The sequence below is a fragment of the Bombina bombina genome, chromosome 10 (genome assembly GCF_027579735.1).
Source record: "Bombina bombina isolate aBomBom1 chromosome 10, aBomBom1.pri, whole genome shotgun sequence".
Taxonomy (NCBI): Eukaryota; Metazoa; Chordata; class Amphibia; order Anura; family Bombinatoridae; genus Bombina; species Bombina bombina.
In genome coordinates, this window is record NC_069508.1 from 102829684 (window position 1) to 102846974 (window position 17291).

The 17291-nt window shown below is 40.6% G+C and overlaps 1 protein-coding gene across 6 annotated transcripts in view; it reads right to left on the reverse strand.

Annotated features, from left to right (window-relative positions):
* RALGPS2 (Ral GEF with PH domain and SH3 binding motif 2) overlaps nucleotides 1-17291 on the reverse strand; it is a 619002-nt gene that overhangs the window by 415631 nt on the left and 186080 nt on the right. For all 6 annotated transcript variants that reach the window (XM_053693284.1, XM_053693289.1, XM_053693287.1 and 3 more), the window contains one exon: nucleotides 10232-10382. In XM_053693284.1, coding sequence (XP_053549259.1) covers nucleotides 10232-10288 — 57 coding nt within the window. In that variant the 5' untranslated portion in view covers nucleotides 10289-10382. The remainder of the gene's footprint in view (nucleotides 1-10231; nucleotides 10383-17291) is intronic.

Below are 17291 nucleotides of genomic sequence, written 5' to 3' on the forward strand. Positions count from 1 at the left end.
GTGAAAAAAAGAAAACAAGGCAACACACACTGAACTGACAAGGACAAGAATAGCCAGATGGAGTTTCTACACACCAACCGGATGTTTCGTTATTTGATAAAAAGGCTGTGAATTAGCTCTCTCCAGTTGCAGGAAAAAGAACAATAGATTTTGAGTGGGGCTGCACGAAGATAGAGAACCCCATTTCATGTAAGTGAAAAATGGCATTCAGTAGTGCATTGGCAGGGAATTCTGCAAGCCGCTGTATTTCTGAACTCAGAGGCAAGGCTGCTTTGACTTCCAAGTGTTCATCATAGGCACGGCCCTCAGTGTATGCAGATATGTTCTGATACAACATATAGGAAACATAGGGACCGGCCCAGGGTGTACCGACAAGCAAGGTATGTGTCGTGCTAATGTATGCATTGGTGCAGGAGTCCCCCTAAGCTCCCGCAAAGGCACAGTACCTGTGGAGTTCTTTTCAGTCGGCAAGATCCCAATGTCCGCAGGAGACTGCACAAGTGGTGATGCAACCGCATATGGGACTATTACGGAAGCGTATGGTCTCATAGTTTCATGAGTGTTCTGTTTATTCAATGAGATGTGATCATTGTCCTGGAAAGTAGTGGCCAAAAGAGTGTCTTTACTCCTCTGTGGTGTCGCCTCGCAGCGTGAATGCTTCGGGTCAGCTAAAGGGATTTTTCCTTGCGGTGGATCTCTCCAGCAGAGGGGCTCAACGGGAGCGCTCTTGACCGCCACCCCCACGCTTTCAGAGACCGCAACCGGGTCCACGGTGACCGTCATCTTTCGTTGTGAAGTGTGTAAGTTCACCAAGTAGTCCCAAGGTGCTTTGTTTAGGAGATTCAATAAACGATCCTCAAGCCGCTCCAAGCAACGGTCTATGCGAGCTAGAGGGCCTTCTGCTTGTTCGGTCACCATCTTTGACATGCAGTAGCGTGTTTGTAGATTGCGTTTACCCCCCTTTATTCAGTCATTTTTTCCCCTCCTTTTGTTGTAAAGTTCTGCAAAATTGTATTATATTATATCGTTATTGCCATTGTGTCTGACTTAGGCAATTTACCTCGGTTTCCCGAGGGGGGTAATGCCGCCTGTTACGAGCCGCCTCTCCAGGCCTTAATCGTCCGATCTTATACACCAGCGTCAGGAGTACAGCAAATAAATTGATGAGTATAGTGCTTCTTAGTATCTTTGTGATACAAGTTGATTATGATGATTTTTTACTGTAGGATGTTTCCGATATTGGCGGAATATCAGCTGGAGCTCTAAGGGAATGCAACCTCTCAGGATCGCTGCTCGGACACAAACCCCTTCTCTGTATTTTTTAATGCTATCCTCTTGGGTTTCCATTTCCCTCTGTAATGATTCTACTGTCCATACCATGAGATCGTACGAACATTTGTTTAGCATTGCCTCAAACTTATCGCAATACACTTTATTATTCAATAGGGTAGGGCAAGTGCTCATCTGAAGCCCCCTGGGGATCCTTTTAACCCTCTAATATTCCACTAATGTGGTAGCGTGTAAAACCCAATTCATCCTTTTTATCTTTAACGCCTCATATTCTTTGCTCACAGGTTCTCCAGGAGCAGACCTTAGAAAGTCCCTTGAAGCCTTCATAAGGGCCGTGATCCTTGCAGCATCTATATCAGAATAAGAAAACATTCTGCTGCCATCGGTTCCTTGTGGGTCATCGTTGCCAAATTGCGTGGTTAATATCCTCAGTGTGCACGTATCTCAGCAATAATAACATCCAATATAATAGTGGAGAGAACAGCACAACAATGGAGGGGTGCACGTAGGATCTGAGGGTACTGCCAGGTCCCCAAATAATGTATGAACACAAGTAAGGAAATCCTTAGCACTCCAGAATTCTTTTATGGCAATTTATGAATAAATTGCCATAAAAGAATTCTGGAGTGCTGATGATTTCCTTACTTGTGTTTACACCTTTATGTTGCTTACTATTTCCTTATCCTCGGCTAGAAGACTACTGAGAGGGAAGAGGAAGGAGGAGGGATAGTTAAGAGCTATGGTTTGGGGTGTCTTTGCTTCCTCCCGGTGGCCAGATGATGTAATTCCGAATAGTAAGAATCTTGTGGACACTCATTACCAAGAAAGAAAATAATTTATCGGGTAAAACACATAATTTATGTAAGAACTTACCTGATAAATTCATTTCTTTCATATTAGCAAGAGTCCATGAGCTAGTGACGTATGGGATATACATTCCTACCAGGAGGGGCAAAGTTTCCCAAACCTCAAAATGCCTATAAATACACCCCTCACCACACCCACAATTCAGTTTAACGAATAGCCAAGAAGTGGGGTGATAAAAAAGTGCGAAAGCATATAAAATAAGGAATTGGAATAATTGTGCTTTATACAAAAATCATAACCACCACAAAAAAAGGGTGGGCCTCATGGACTCTTGCTAATATGAAAGAAATGAATTTATCAAGTAAGTTCTTACATAAATTATGTTTTCTTTCATGTAATTAGCAAGAGTCCATGAGCTAGTGACGTATGGGATAATGATTACCCAAGATGTGGATCTTTCCACGCAAGAGTCACTAGAGAGGGAGGGATAAAATAAAGACAGCCAATTCCTGCTGAAAATAATCCACACCCAAAATAAAGTTTAATAAAAAACATAAGCAGAAGATTCAAACTGAAACCGCTGCCTGAAGTACTTTTCTACCAAAAACTGCTTCAGAAGAAGAAAATACATCAAAATGGTAGAATTTAGTAAAAGTATGCAAAGAGGACCAAGTTGCTGCTTTGCAAATCTGATCAATCGAAGCTTCATTCCTAAACGCCCAGGAAGTAGAAACTGACCTAGTAGAATGAGCTGTAATCCTTTGAGGCGGAGTTTTACCCGACTCAACATAGGCAAGATGAATCAAAGATTTCAACCAAGATGCCAAAGAAATGGCAGAGGCTTTCTGGCCTTTTCTAGAACCGGAAAAGATAACAAATAAACTAGAAGTCTTTCGGAAAGACTTAGTAGCTTCAACATAATATTTCAAAGCTCTAACAACATCCAAAGAATGTAACGATTTCTCCTTAGAATTCTTAGGATTAGGACATAATGAAGGAACCACAATTTCTCTACTAATGTTGTTGGAATTCACAACTTTAGGTAAAAATTCAAAAGAAGTTCGCAACACTGCCTTATCCTGATGAAAAATCAGAAAAGGAGACTCACAAGAAAGAGCAGATAATTCAGAAACTCTTCTGGCAGAAGAGATTGCCAAAAGGAACAAAACTTTCCAAGAAACCCAACCATAGCTTAGAGTGTCACAGAAAATAAGATTTACTTACCCCAGGACACTCATCTACATGTTTGTAGAAAGCCAAACCAGCCAGTACTGAAACGAGAATCAGTAGAGGTAATGGTATATAAATAAGAGTATATCGTCGATCTGAAAAGGGAGGTAAGAGATGAATCTCTACGACCGATAACAGAGAACCTATGAAATAGACCCCGTAGAAGGAGATCACTGCATTCAAATAGGCAATACTCTCCTCACATCCCTCTGACATTCACTGCACGCTGAGAGAAAAACCGGGCTCCAACTTGCTGCGGAGCGCATATCAACGTAGAATCTAGCACAAACTTACTTCACCACCTCCATAGGAGGCAAAGTTTGTAAAAACTGAATTGTGGGTGTGGTGAGGGGTGTATTTATAGGCATTTTGAGGTTTGGGAAACTTTGCCCCTCCTGGTAGGAATGTATATCCCATACGTCACTAGCTCATGGACTCTTGCTAATTACATGAAAGAAATAAATGTTATTGTGATAGTATTTGAATATAGTCAATGTAGTGTACTGTAAACTACTATACGTATATTTATGGTTAATTTTATGAGAGTTAAGAACACAGGAGTGCCGCGTCAGAAATTTGCATTACCAATGTTTCCATTGTCTAAAAACCTTTGCACTAAAAAAAACCTTTGCACTATTGTTTGCATATAACAATGTGTTTAAAGGTACAGTAAACACCTTGAGATTTTTATATAAAATATTTAATTATACTTAATGAAACAACTTTGCTAAATATGTCCATTATTTCTTTTGCCCCCCTTTCATGTAATTTAGATCTGAAAATATAGCTATTTCTAACTCTCAGACCTTGAATTGCACCCTGCTGACTTCAAGGTTAACCCTGCTACATATATGTACCGAATTGGCTTTAACTGATAATACTGCAAAACAATTCACTTTATACTAACATTACAACAGTGGTCTGAGGACTAAAGCCCAGATTGGAAGTGTTTGGAAACAAAGACTTGGCTAATAAGTTGTTCTATATCAACCCAACAGAAATGTCTTGTAATTAAAAGGAGTTTACTGCCACTTTAAACCTTTTAGTTCCAGGACAGCAATGTAGTATTGGGAACACTTAAGATGAGCCAATGACAAGAGGCATGTGTGTAGCCACCAATTAGCAGCTAGCTCGAAGCAGTGCATTGCTACTCCTGAGCCCAAGGACGCTTTTCAACAAAGTATACCAGGAGACCAAGTCAGACCAAGTCAGTTTGATAATAGAAGTAAACCAAAAAGTTTCTTAAAAATGCATGTTTTATCTAGTTTAATTTTCATGTAGGTTTAAAATTAAAACCTTGCACTACAAATGAAAAGAAGAAAACACAGCACATCCACAAGGTACACTTTAATACAGGTTAACATGCAAAAACAAATAAAATGCACTTACAAGAAGTGAATGTAACAAATGCCCATCTGTGGAAATGCTCCAACAGTCGGTTGATATCAAAACTCCCACGAACCGGGTTTGATCCCCCACTAGGCTGCCCGCAACTTAATGTGGATACTTTAGATGTTGAATATACCGTCCGTGTTTCGTCCTAGGACAGTCCTTAGAGGTTACCAGGAAACCAGCGAGGGTCAGATACCAGGAAATCAGTCCAGAAACTAAACACAGTACCAAGGGAATAATCCAGTAGAGAGGTCTCAAGCGAAGCAGAAGTCAGGCACCAGGAAATCCAACAGATAAGCGGACAAGGAATCTGGAACAGAGGCTTAGACAGAGTATAATTCTTGACAAACCCGGTCCATGGGAGTTTTGATATCAACAGACTGTTGAAGCATTTCCACAGATGGGCATGTTACATTCACTTCTTGTAAGTGCATTTTTATTTGTTTTTGCGTTTTAACCTGTATTTAAATGTACCTTGAATCGTGGATGCGCTGTGTTTTCTTCTTTTCACATGTTTTTCCTGACCTGGTTCTCTGCTAAGATCTACCGTCAAACAGAAGCAGCAACATTGTGAAGAGCAAACACAGAAATCAGGATCTCCTTTTCTTCAGTGTTGGATTGGGACAATATCTTCAATAGAGCACATTTCACATACGATAGTAATTATAAACTGCTATTTACTGACAATTTTTGACATCACCTTCAGATATTGGTTCATTTGTTTGTTTTTATTCAGTTATTTGGTGTTGTAACAAGCACGCCATTTTTACTATACCAGTCGGTATTTAGCCAACAATGTTATTTCCGTAGAATTTTCCTGCATTTCCTGTAATTGTTTTATTGTTGCTTGTGGTCTATTGGTATTTGTCCTTATCTTTAGCGCTCCTTTCCTCAATTTGTTCTTGCACTAAAAATACTTGAAAAACAAAATTATGCTTACCTGATAATTTCATTTCCATCTGTATGAGGAGAGTCCACGGCATCATTCCTTACTGTAGGGAAATACTGAACCTGGCCACCAGGAGGAGGCAAAGACACCCCAGCCAAAGGCTTAAATACTCCCCCTACTTCCCTCACATCCCAGTCATTCTGCCAAGAGAACAAGGAACAGTAGGAGAAATATCAGGGTATAAATGGTGCCAGAAGAGAAATTAAGTTTTGGTCCGCCCATCGGAGTATACAGGCGGGGGCCGTGGACTCTCCTCATACAGAAGGAAATAAAATAATCAGGTAAGCATAATTTATGTTTTCCTTCTTAAAGTGAGGAGAGTCCATGACATCATTTCTTACTGTTTGGAAAACGATACCAAGCTGTAGAGGACACTGAATGATAACGGGAGGGGTAAAAGAAAGGCGGACCCTAATCTGAGGGCACCACAGCCTGCAAAACATTTCTCCCAAAAGCTGCTTCAGCCGAAGCAAAAACATAAAATGTGTAGAATTTTGAAAAAGTATGTAAGGAGGACCAGGTAGCCGCCTTACAAATCTGATCCATAGAGGCCGCATTCTTAAAGGCCCAAGAGGAAGCCACCGCTCTAGTGGAATGAGCCGTAATCCTCTGAGGAGGTTTAAGTCTCGATGACTCATAAGCTAAGCGTATAACACTCCTCAACCAAAAAGAAGTCGAAGAAGCCTTCAGATCCTTACACTTCCCAAAGTAGATAACAAACAAAGAAGAAGTTTGTCTAAAATCCTTAGTAGCTTGAAGATTTTCAAGAATTTCAAAGCTTGAAACACATCCAAATTAGGAAGTAAACGTTCCTTTGAAGAAGAAGGACTAGGACACAAGGAAGGAACCACAATGTCCTGATTGATGTTACAATCAGACACCACCTTAGGAAGAAAACCCAAGCGGTACGTAGGAACGCCTTATCAGCGTGGAATACCAGATAAGGAGGCTCACATTACAAGACAGCCATTTCAGAAACTCTGCGTGCCGACGCAATAGCAAATAAAAAAAGAACCTTCCAGGACAAAAATTTAATGTCAATCGAGTGCATAGGCTCACATGGAGCCCGTTGCAAAAACTTAACAAGATTCAAACTCCAAGATGTAGCATTAGATCTAAACACAGGTCTGATCCTGATCAGAGCCTTAATGAAGGATTGCATGTCCGGGCTCTTCTCCATACCCTCCCTGGAGAAAGGAAAGAATCCTGGCAGCCCTGACCTTATGCCAGACGAAACCAGGTTCCTCACACCAGAATAAGTAAGCTCTCCACACCTTATGATAGATGCGACGAGTAACAGGCTTACGAGCCTGATTGAGTGTGTCAATAACCCTCTCAGAGAAACCTCTCTTGGCGAAGACAAAGCATTCAATCTCCATGCAGTAAGCCGCAGAGAACAAGAAGACATCCCCACCAGGTCCACAAACCACATCCTTCATGCCACGATGGAGCAATTAGTATCACTGATGCCTGCTCCTGCTTGATGCAGGCCACTATGCTTGGATTTGAGCTGGGACGTCACGAGATCAATCTCCGGCGACCCCCATCTGTCGCAAATCTCTGCAAACACCTCATGGATATGGAATCTATTATAGTACCCAGGAATTCCACCCTGGTATTGGGAATAAGAGAACTCTTTACTAAGTTTATCTACCATCCATGAGATCGAAGAAAAAAAAAATAGAAGAGCTTTCAAATCGTCTGCTGCCAGACGACAGGATGGTGCTTGAACCAAAATATCGTCCAAGTATGGCGCTACTGCTATAACCTTGGTTCTGGCCACTGCAAGCAGAGCCCGTAGAACCTTCATAAAAACTTGGAGCAGTAGCTAGACCAAACGTAAGTGCAATAAACTGGAAGTGCTGGTCCAGGAACACAAACCTTAGTAACTTGAAGTGTTCCATGTCTATTTTAATGTGAAGGTAAGCATCCTTCAGATCTATTGTGGTCATGAACTGTCCTTCCTAAACTAAGCGAAGGATGGACCTTAATCTCTCCATCTTGAACGAGGAAACAGATAGGAATTTGTTTAAGCACTTTAGGTCCAGAATTGGACAGAAAGTTCCCTCCTTCTTTGGGACCACAAACAGGTTTGAGTAGTATCCCAGACCTCTTTCTGCAAGAGGTACCAGGACAATGACTCCCAGGGAGGATAGATCCCTCACACACCCTAGAAAGGCCTCTCTTTTCTGGCCTTGAAGATAGGTTTGACAAGAGGAATCTACCCCTGGGTGAATGAGACTTAAAACCTATCCTGTATCCCTGAGCGATAACCTCCAGGACCCACAGATCTTGCACGTCCCCAAACCAAGTTTCCGAAAAGAGTGACAGTCTGCCTCCTACAAGATCCAGAGCTGGATCGGGGGCCGCCCCTTCATGTCGACTTTGTCTGGGCGGGCTTCTTGTTCTGCTTGGATTTATTCCAGGACTGAGCCTGCTTCCAAGCCCCCCCCCCCCCCCCTTGGATTGCTCGGGCTTTGCAGAGGGCTGCTGTCGTTGGGATTTATCTGAACGAAAATTAGGACCTTGTCCTTTAGGTTTGTTCTTATCCAGAAGTAAAAAGGCACCTTTGCCTCCAGTAACTGTGGAGATAACCGAGTCCAGGCCTCGACCAAATAGAATATTTCCCTTAAATTGGATGGAAAGAAGTCTGGACTTCGAAGTCATGTCCGCAGACCAGGACTTCAGCCAGAGTGCCCAACGGCATTCAGGCAAATAATTTGCATATTTGCCACCCTTAAGGCCTTAATTATTTCTTGGATCACGTCGAGGGCACCCTCCACCTTGATCAACTCAGATAAGGAGTCACACCAGTAGGTAGCGGCTCCAGCAACCTCAGCAACAGCCGCTGCCAGTTGAAACAAATATCAGGTATGTTGAAACAAATATCAGGTATGTTGAAACTTCTTCCTTGACAGGGTTTCTATTTTTTTATACATAGGCTCTTTAAATGACGAACTATCCTCAAGCGGGATAGTAGTGCGTTTAGCAAGCGTGGAAATAGCGCCATCCACCTTGGACCATCTTTACAGGAATCGAGAAAGTCTGTAGTACAACCCTGTCCTCGTAGACCTTATCTAATTTATGAATCAAAGGTTCCTCAGGCAATTTAGGCTCTGGAACCTCTAAAGTAGCCAAAACTTCCTATATCAGAAAGTTCCTGATCGGATAATCTTGTATCAGATAAATCCAATAAGCTAGTAGAAGACCCCTGGGAAGGATAGCAATATTTGACCTTTCGCTTGAACTTAGCAGGGCGAGGTAAAGCACTAAAGGCCGCAGACACTGCCATTTGTAACTGCTCAGTAAAGTCTGGTGGTAAAAGGGCCCCTCCAGATGGAGGATTAGGAATGCTACGGGAAGTTGCATGTGTATTGGGAGATGACTGTAGGGTGCGCACCTCACGGGACGGAGAATCCTCAGAGGTGGACGGCTCAGTGGTACCAAATATATTAACTTTACGATTACTTTATCAAGGCATGAAGAACATAATTGAGCAGGCAGGTATACTGCGGCCTCCTCACAATAAAGACGTGTATTAGACATAGGTAAAGAGGGAGTACCCTCCAATGCATGAGAACTCTCCATAGTTGCGCTTATAAAGCAGACTATTGAATAATAAGATAAAACAGCACCTTTATACCCCCAATGGCTGGGGCACTCACCACCTCCTATGACCCAGGCCAAACCTCCTATGACCCAGGCCAAACAGAGAAACCGTTTCTTCTTCGGTAAATCACATGGTCATGAAAGAGGAAATCAGTGTGACCACACCCGGTCACAATGCAGGACTGCCTCTGCTATAGGAAAAAAAAAGCGCCAAGCCTTTCAAGCTGCGCAGCTTCCAAAAACAAAAGTAAAACCTGTACTTTCCAACATCTGCCTGAGCATCATCTCACACATGTCACAGCACAATCACAATAAAAGAAAAATTATGTGCTTAATCCCCCTTGTTCAATAATCCCCCTCCGGAGATATTAACCCTTGATTCCATACAGATAAAAGGAGCCACACTGTGACACCGTCTTCTTGCGTTATCATATGTGTATAAAAAATGAAAACGATCTTACCAGTCTTGTAGCATCGCTACTGACATGGACTGGAGTGAAGGAAGCAGGCAGTGAAACTAGTCAACACTGATTGCTCAGGAGCTGTTAATACGAGTCTGGATGGATTCACAGAAAGACTCTGCCTGCAAGTCAAGACCCTAACATTCGTCAATGCTCTCAATGAGAGGCTGACAAGACTACTTAAAACTCCAGTCTCATTTCGAAGGATAGATACCCTCCATAAGGAACTACTCCATATCTTCTGACACTTCTCTGCCAACCTCCTGTGACGGAAGGCAAAGAATGACTGGGATATGAGGGAAGTAGGGGGAGTATTTAAGCCTTTGGCTGGGGTGTCTTTGCCTCCTCCTGGTAGCCAGGTTCAGTATTTCCCAACAGTAAGGAATTGATGTAGTGGACTCTCCTCCTATTAAGAAGGAAATTACATATTGCTAAATAAATTTTACCATCCATCCATGTGCTGGATCTGTTGAGTTCCATGTTTGTTGCTTACCTCGGAAGCCGTTGCATTTTGAGCAGTATTGCTCGACTGGCCATTCATGAGGTCCATCCTCCCCGCACCATTAGTGCTCAGCCCTTCCTCGTTGTGCGCAGCAGGACAATCATCTCATCTCCATGGAAGCAGCAGTAGCATCATTTAATCACTGAAAAGAAACACATGCATCAATACGTAGGAATATGTGGTGTACATAAAACATTTAACATTTGTACAAACACACCAGAATGTTCTAGGAATATAAAAACTACAAAATAAATTCATCTTATATTTCCAATAAATACAGTAGACTTGCACATAAGCAACAAATGCCTGATAAAAAGACAATGCAATATTTTGTGTCAACTTCAGATGAGTAGATTTGTTTCTGACAAAATTTCAAAGTTATGTCTCTTTCCACTCCTCCTGTATCATGTGACAGCCATCAGCCAATAACAAATGCATATACGTATATTCTCTGAATTCTTACACATGCTCAGTAGGAGCTGGTGACTCAAAGTGTAAATATAAAAAGACTGTGCACATTTTGTTAAATGAAAGTAAATTGGAAAGTTGTTTAAACTTTCATGATTCAGATAAAATATGCAATTTTAATTTTGACTTGAGTGACCCTTTAAAATGATATTAAACACTATCTTTGTTCTTTGTTAAATCTAAAAGGACATTTTTAAAATTATTAACTTTTGGGGGGGGAATTTTGTGCTTAGAAAACATAATTTATGTAAGAACTTACCTGATAAATTAATTTCTTTCATATTGGCAAGAGTCCACGAGCTAGTGACGCATAGGATATACAATCCTACCAGGAGGGGCAAAGTTTCCCAAACCTCAAAATGCCTATAAATACACCCCTCACCACACCCACAATTTAGTTTAACGAATAGCCAAGTAGTGGTATGATAAAGAAATAAGTAAAAAGCATCAACAAAGGAATTTGGAAATAATTGTGCTTTATACAAAAAATCATAACCACCATAAAAAGGGTGGGCCACATGCCAATATGAAAGAAATGAATTTATCAGGTAAGTTTTTACATAAATTATGTTTTCTTTCATGTAATTGGCTAGAGTCCATGAGCTAGTGACGTATGGGATAGCAATACCCAAGATGTGGAACTTCACGCAAGAGTCACTAGAGATGGAGGGATAAAATAAAAACAGCTATTTTCCGCTGAAGAAAATTAATCCACAACCCAAAATACAAATTTATTCTCATAAATGAAAGGAAAAAAACTTAAAACATAAGCAGAAGAATCAAACTGAAACAGCTGCCTGAAGAACTTTTCTACCAAAAACTGCTTCCAAAGAAGCCAATACATCAAAACGGTAGAATTTAGTAAATGTATGCAAAGAAGACCAAGTTGCTGCTTTGCAAATCTGATCAACTGAAGCTTCATTCCTAAAAGCCCACGAAGTGGAGACTGATCTAGTAGAATGAGCTGTATTTATCTGAGGCGGGGCTTGACCCGACTCCAAATGAGCTTGATGAATGAAAAGCTTTAACCACGAAGCCAAGGTAACTGCATTAGCCTTCTGACCTTTCCTAGAACCAGAAAAGATAACAAATAGACTGGAAGTCTGCCTGAAATCTTTAGTAGCTTCAACATAATATTTCAGAGCTCTCACCACATCCAAAGAATGTAAAGATCTCTCCAAAGAATTCTTAGGATTAGGACATAAGGAAGGGACAACAATTTCTCTATTAATGTTGATAGAATTCACAACCTTAGGTAAGAATTTAAATGAAGTCCCCAAAACTGCCTTATCCTGATGAAAAATCAGAAAAGGAGATTCACAAGTGAGAGCAGATAATTCAGAAACTCTTCTAGCAGAAGAGATGGCCAAAAGAAACAACACTTTCCAAGAAAGTATGTTAATGTCCAAAGAATGCATAGGCTCAAACGGAGGAGCCTGTAAAGCCTTCAAAACCAAATTAAGACTCCAAGGAGGAGAGATTGATTTAATGACAGGCTTGATACAAACCAAAGCCTGAACAAAACAGTGAATATCAGGAAGCTTAGCAATCTTTCTGTAAAATAAAAAGGAAAGAGCAGAGATTTGTCCCTTCAAGGAACTTGCAGACAAACCCTTATCCAAACCATCCTGAAGAAACTGTAAAATTCTAGGAATTCTAAAAGAATGCCAAGAGAATTTATGAGAGGAACACCATGAAATGTAAATCTTCCAAACTCGATAATAAATCTCTCTAGAAACAGATTTACGAGCACAACATAGTAATCACAGAGTCAGAAAAACCTCTATGACTAAGCACTAAGCGATCAATTTCCATACCTTCAAATTTAATGATTTGAGATCCTGATGGAAAAACGGACCTTGAGACAGAAGGTCTGGCCTTAATTGAAGTGGCCAAGGTTGGCAACTGGACATCCGAACAAGATCCGCATACCAAAACCTGTGAGGCCATGCTGGAGTCACCAGCAGCACAAACGATTGCTCCATGATGATTTTGGAGATCACTCTTGGAAGAACTAAAGGCGGGAAAATATAAGCAGGTTGATAACACCAAGGAATGGTCAACGCATTCCACTGCTTCCGCCGGAGGATCCCTGAACCTGGACAGGTACCTGGGAAGTTTCTTGTTTAGATGAGAAGCCATCAGATCTATTTCTGGAAGACCCCACATCTGAACAACCTGAGAAAACACATCTGGATGGAGGGACCACTCCCCGTATGTAAAGTCTGACGGCTGAGATAATCTGCTTCCCAATTGACTATGCCTGGAATATGAACCGCAGAAATTAGACAGGAGCTGGATTCCGCCTAAGCAAGTATCCGTGATATTTCTATCATAGCTTGGGACTGTGAGTCCCACCCTGATGATTGACATATGCCACAGTTGTGATATTGTCCGACTGAAAACAAATGAACGCTTCGCTCTTCAACAGAGGCCAAATCTGAAGAGCCCTGAAAATCGCACATTCCAAAATATTGATTGGTAATCTCGCCTCTTGAGATTTCCAAACCTCTTGTGCTGTCAGAGATCCCCAAACAGCTCCCCAACCTGAAAAACTTGCATCTGTTGTGATCACAGTCCAGGTTGGACGAACAAGAGAGGCCCCTGGAACTATACGATGGTGATCTAACCACCAAGTCAGAGATAGTCTAACATTGGGATTTAGGGATATTGTGATATCCTTGCATAATCCCTGCACCATTGGTTCAACATACAAAGCTGGAGAGGTCTCATATGAAAACGAGCAAAGGGAATTGCGTCCGATGCTGCAGTCATGAGACCTAAAACTTCCATGCACATAGCTACTGAAGGGAATGACTGAGACTGAAGGTTCCGACAGGCTGCAACCAATTTTAAACGTCTCTTGTCTGTTAGAGACATCATGGACACTGAATCTATCTGGAAACCTAAAATGGTGACCCTTGTCTGAGGAATCAAATAACTTTTTGGTAGATTGATCCTCCAACCATGTTTTAGAAGAAACAACACTAGTTGATTCGTCTGAGATTCTGCAGAACGTAAAGACTGAGCTAGTACCAAAATATCATCCAAATAAGGAAATGCCGCAATACCCCGCTCTCTGATTACAGAGAGTAGGGCACCGAGAACCTTTGAAAAGATTCTTGGAGCTGTTGCTAGGCCAAAAGGAAGAGCGACAAATTGGTAATGCTTGTCTAGAAAAGAGAATCTCAGACACTGATAATGGTCTGGATGAATCGGAATATGAAGATAAGCATCCTGTAAGTCTATTGTGGACATATAATGCCCTTGCTGAACAAAAGGCAGAATAGTCCTTAGTCACCATTTTGAAAGTTGGTACTCTTACATATTGATTCAAAATGTTTAGATCCAAAACTGGTCTGAATTATTTTTTTTTCTTTGGGACAATGAATAGATTTCAATAAAACCCCAGACCCTGTTCCTGAAATGGAACTGGCATGATTACCCCTGAAAACTTCAGGTCTGAAAAACACTTCAGGAAAGCCTGAGCCTTTACTGGATTTGCTGGGATGCGTGAGAGGAAATATCTTCTCAAAGGAGGTCTTACTCCTATTCTGTACCCCTGAGAGTAAATACTCAGAATCCATTGATTTTGGAGAGAATTTGTCCAAACATCCTTGAAAAATCTTAATCCGCCCCCTACCAGCTGAGCTGGAATGAGGGCTGCACCTTCATGCGGACTTGGGGGCTGGCTTTGGTTTCTTAAATGGCTTGGATTTATTCCAATTTGAAGAAGGTTTCCAATTGGAAACAGATTCCTTGGGGGAAGGATTAGGTTTCTGTTCCTTATTTTGTCGAAAGGAAAGAAAACTTTAGATTTACCCTTAGGCAAAAAACTCCCTACCCCCCAGTGACAGTTGAAATAATCTAATCCAACTGAGAACCAAATAAATTATTACCTTGGAAAGAAAGAGATAGCAATCTGGACTTATAATTCATGTCAGGATTCCAAGATTTAAGCCACAAAGTTCTTCTAGCTAAAATAGCTAAAGATCAATATTGATGATATAAAAAAATGGCATCACAAATAAAATGATTAGCATGTTGAAGCAAGCGAACAATGCTAGACAAATCAGAATCCAATTTTTGTTGCGCTAAATTTTCCAACTAAAAAGATGATGCAGCTGCAACATCAGCCAAAGAAATTGCGGGCCTGAGAAGATGACCCGGATATAAATAGGCTTTCCTTAAATAAGATTCAAGTTTCGTATCTAAAGGATCTTTAAAAGAAGTACTATTTTCCATAGGAATAGTAGTACGTTTAGCAAGAGTAGAGATAGCCCCATCAACTTTGGGGATCTTTTCCCAAAACTCCAATGTAACTGCTGGCAAAGGATATCATTTTTTAAACCTTGAAGAAGGAATAAAATAAGTACCAGGCCTATTCCATTCCTTAGAAATCATATCAGAAATAGCATGAGGAACTGGAAAAACCTCCGGAGTAACGACAGGAGGTTTATAAACGGGAATTTAAACGTTTACAAGTTTTAATATCAAGAGGACCAGTTTCCTCAACATCCAATGTAATCAACACTTCTTTTAACAAAGAACGAATATACTCCATTTTAAATAAATAAGTAGATTTGTCAGTGTCAATATCGGAGGAGGGATCTTCTGAATCAGATAGATCTTCATCAGAGGAGGATAATTCAGTATGTTGTCGGTCATTTGAAATTTCATCAACTTATGAGAAGTTTTAAAAGACCTTTTACGTTTATTAGGAGGAGGGATGGCAGACAAAGCCTTCTGAATAGAATCAGCAAATTCTTTTAAATTCACAGGTATATCTTGTTCATTAGATGTTGAAGGAACAACAACAGGCAATGTACAATTACTGATTGACACATTCTCTGCATGTAAAAGTTTATCATGACAACTATTACAAACCACAGCTGAAGATATAATCTCCACGAGTTTACAACAAATGTACTTAAGCTTTGGTAAAACTGTTATCAGGCAGCAGGGTCCCAACAGTGATTTCTGAGACAGGATCAGATTGAGACATCTTGCAAATGTAAGAGAAAAAACAACATATAAAGCAAAATTATCAATTTCCTTATATCGCAGTTTCAGGAATGGGAAAAAAAAATGCAAACGGCATAGCCCTCTGAGGTATATAGGAATAGGGTTTTAAATAATGAAAATATTTGGCGCCAAGTATGACGCACAACAAACAGAAAATTTGTTTTGGTGCTAACATCCGGAAATGACACACTTGCGTCATTGAAGACGCAACCTTGTGAAAGGACTCAGCTCGACTAAGACTCCGGAAATGATAAATTTGAGTCATCGAACATAACTTCACGCCAAAAATGATGCAATATACTTTGGCATTTTGCACCCTCATGAGCCTAATTCTGCCCGCGAATTTAAAATGACAGTCAATTGAAAAAAAGACTATACCCCAGGTAAGAAATAAATTTTTCCTAAAAAATGCATTTCCCAGATATGAAATGGAAAGTCTGCAAAAGGAAATATACTGAAAACCTGAATCATGGCAAATATAAGTACAATACATCTATTTAGAACTTTATATAAATACATAAAGTGCCAAACCATAGCTGAGAGTGTCTTAAGTAATGAAAACATACTTACCAAAAGACACCCATCCACATATAGCAGATAGCCAAACCAGTACTGAAATGGTTATCAGTAGAGGTAATGGAATATAAGAGTATATTGTCGATCTGAAAAGAGGTAGGAGATGAATCTCTACGACCGATAACAGAGAACCTATGAAATAGATCTCCTGTGAGGAAAACCATTGCATTCAATAGGTGATACTCCCTTCACATCCCTCTGACATTCACTGTACTCTGAGAGGAATCAGGCTTCAAAATGCAGAGAAGCGCATATCAACGTAGAAATCTTAGCACAAACTTACTTCACCACCTCCATAGGAGGCAAAGTTTGTAAAACTGAATTGTGGGTGTGGTGAGGGGTGTATTTATAGGCATTTTGAGGTTTGGGAAGCTTTGCCCCTCCTGGTAGGATTGTATATCCCATACGTCACTAGCTCATGGACTCTTGCCAATTACATGAAAGAAAAAAAAAGGTACCTTTTGCTATTATGCTTGCGGAGGTGTGTCATTGTCAACCGACAGAAAAAGAGGAATTGCTTATATGAGGCAATGAGCAACTAGAATAATTTTTCCACAAACATCCACTTCCTGCTAGTTTGAATATGCATTTAAACCATTTTTTCAAGTTCTACTTTTTTTAATGTAAAAAATAAATAACTAGACATGTTTAAACTGATATATGAATGAATGATTTGTTTAGTTCAAAGCTGTTTAATTAAATGAATACTCAAACTAACATGATATGCATGATCTGCCTTTTACAAATATAGATGTCAGCATCCATTTCACATCAGAACACCACATTTTCAGAGACAGCAACTTATATGCAGATCTGTAAAATGTAACCACTCCTTACGGCTGGTCACTATGACATACACAGTCCCGACTGCCACCACCATCAACCCTATCCACTCAGCCTAGGCTCCCACCACCATCAACCCTATACATTCAACCCCTCTGCTACCACCATCAACCCTATCCACTCAACGGAGTCTGCTACC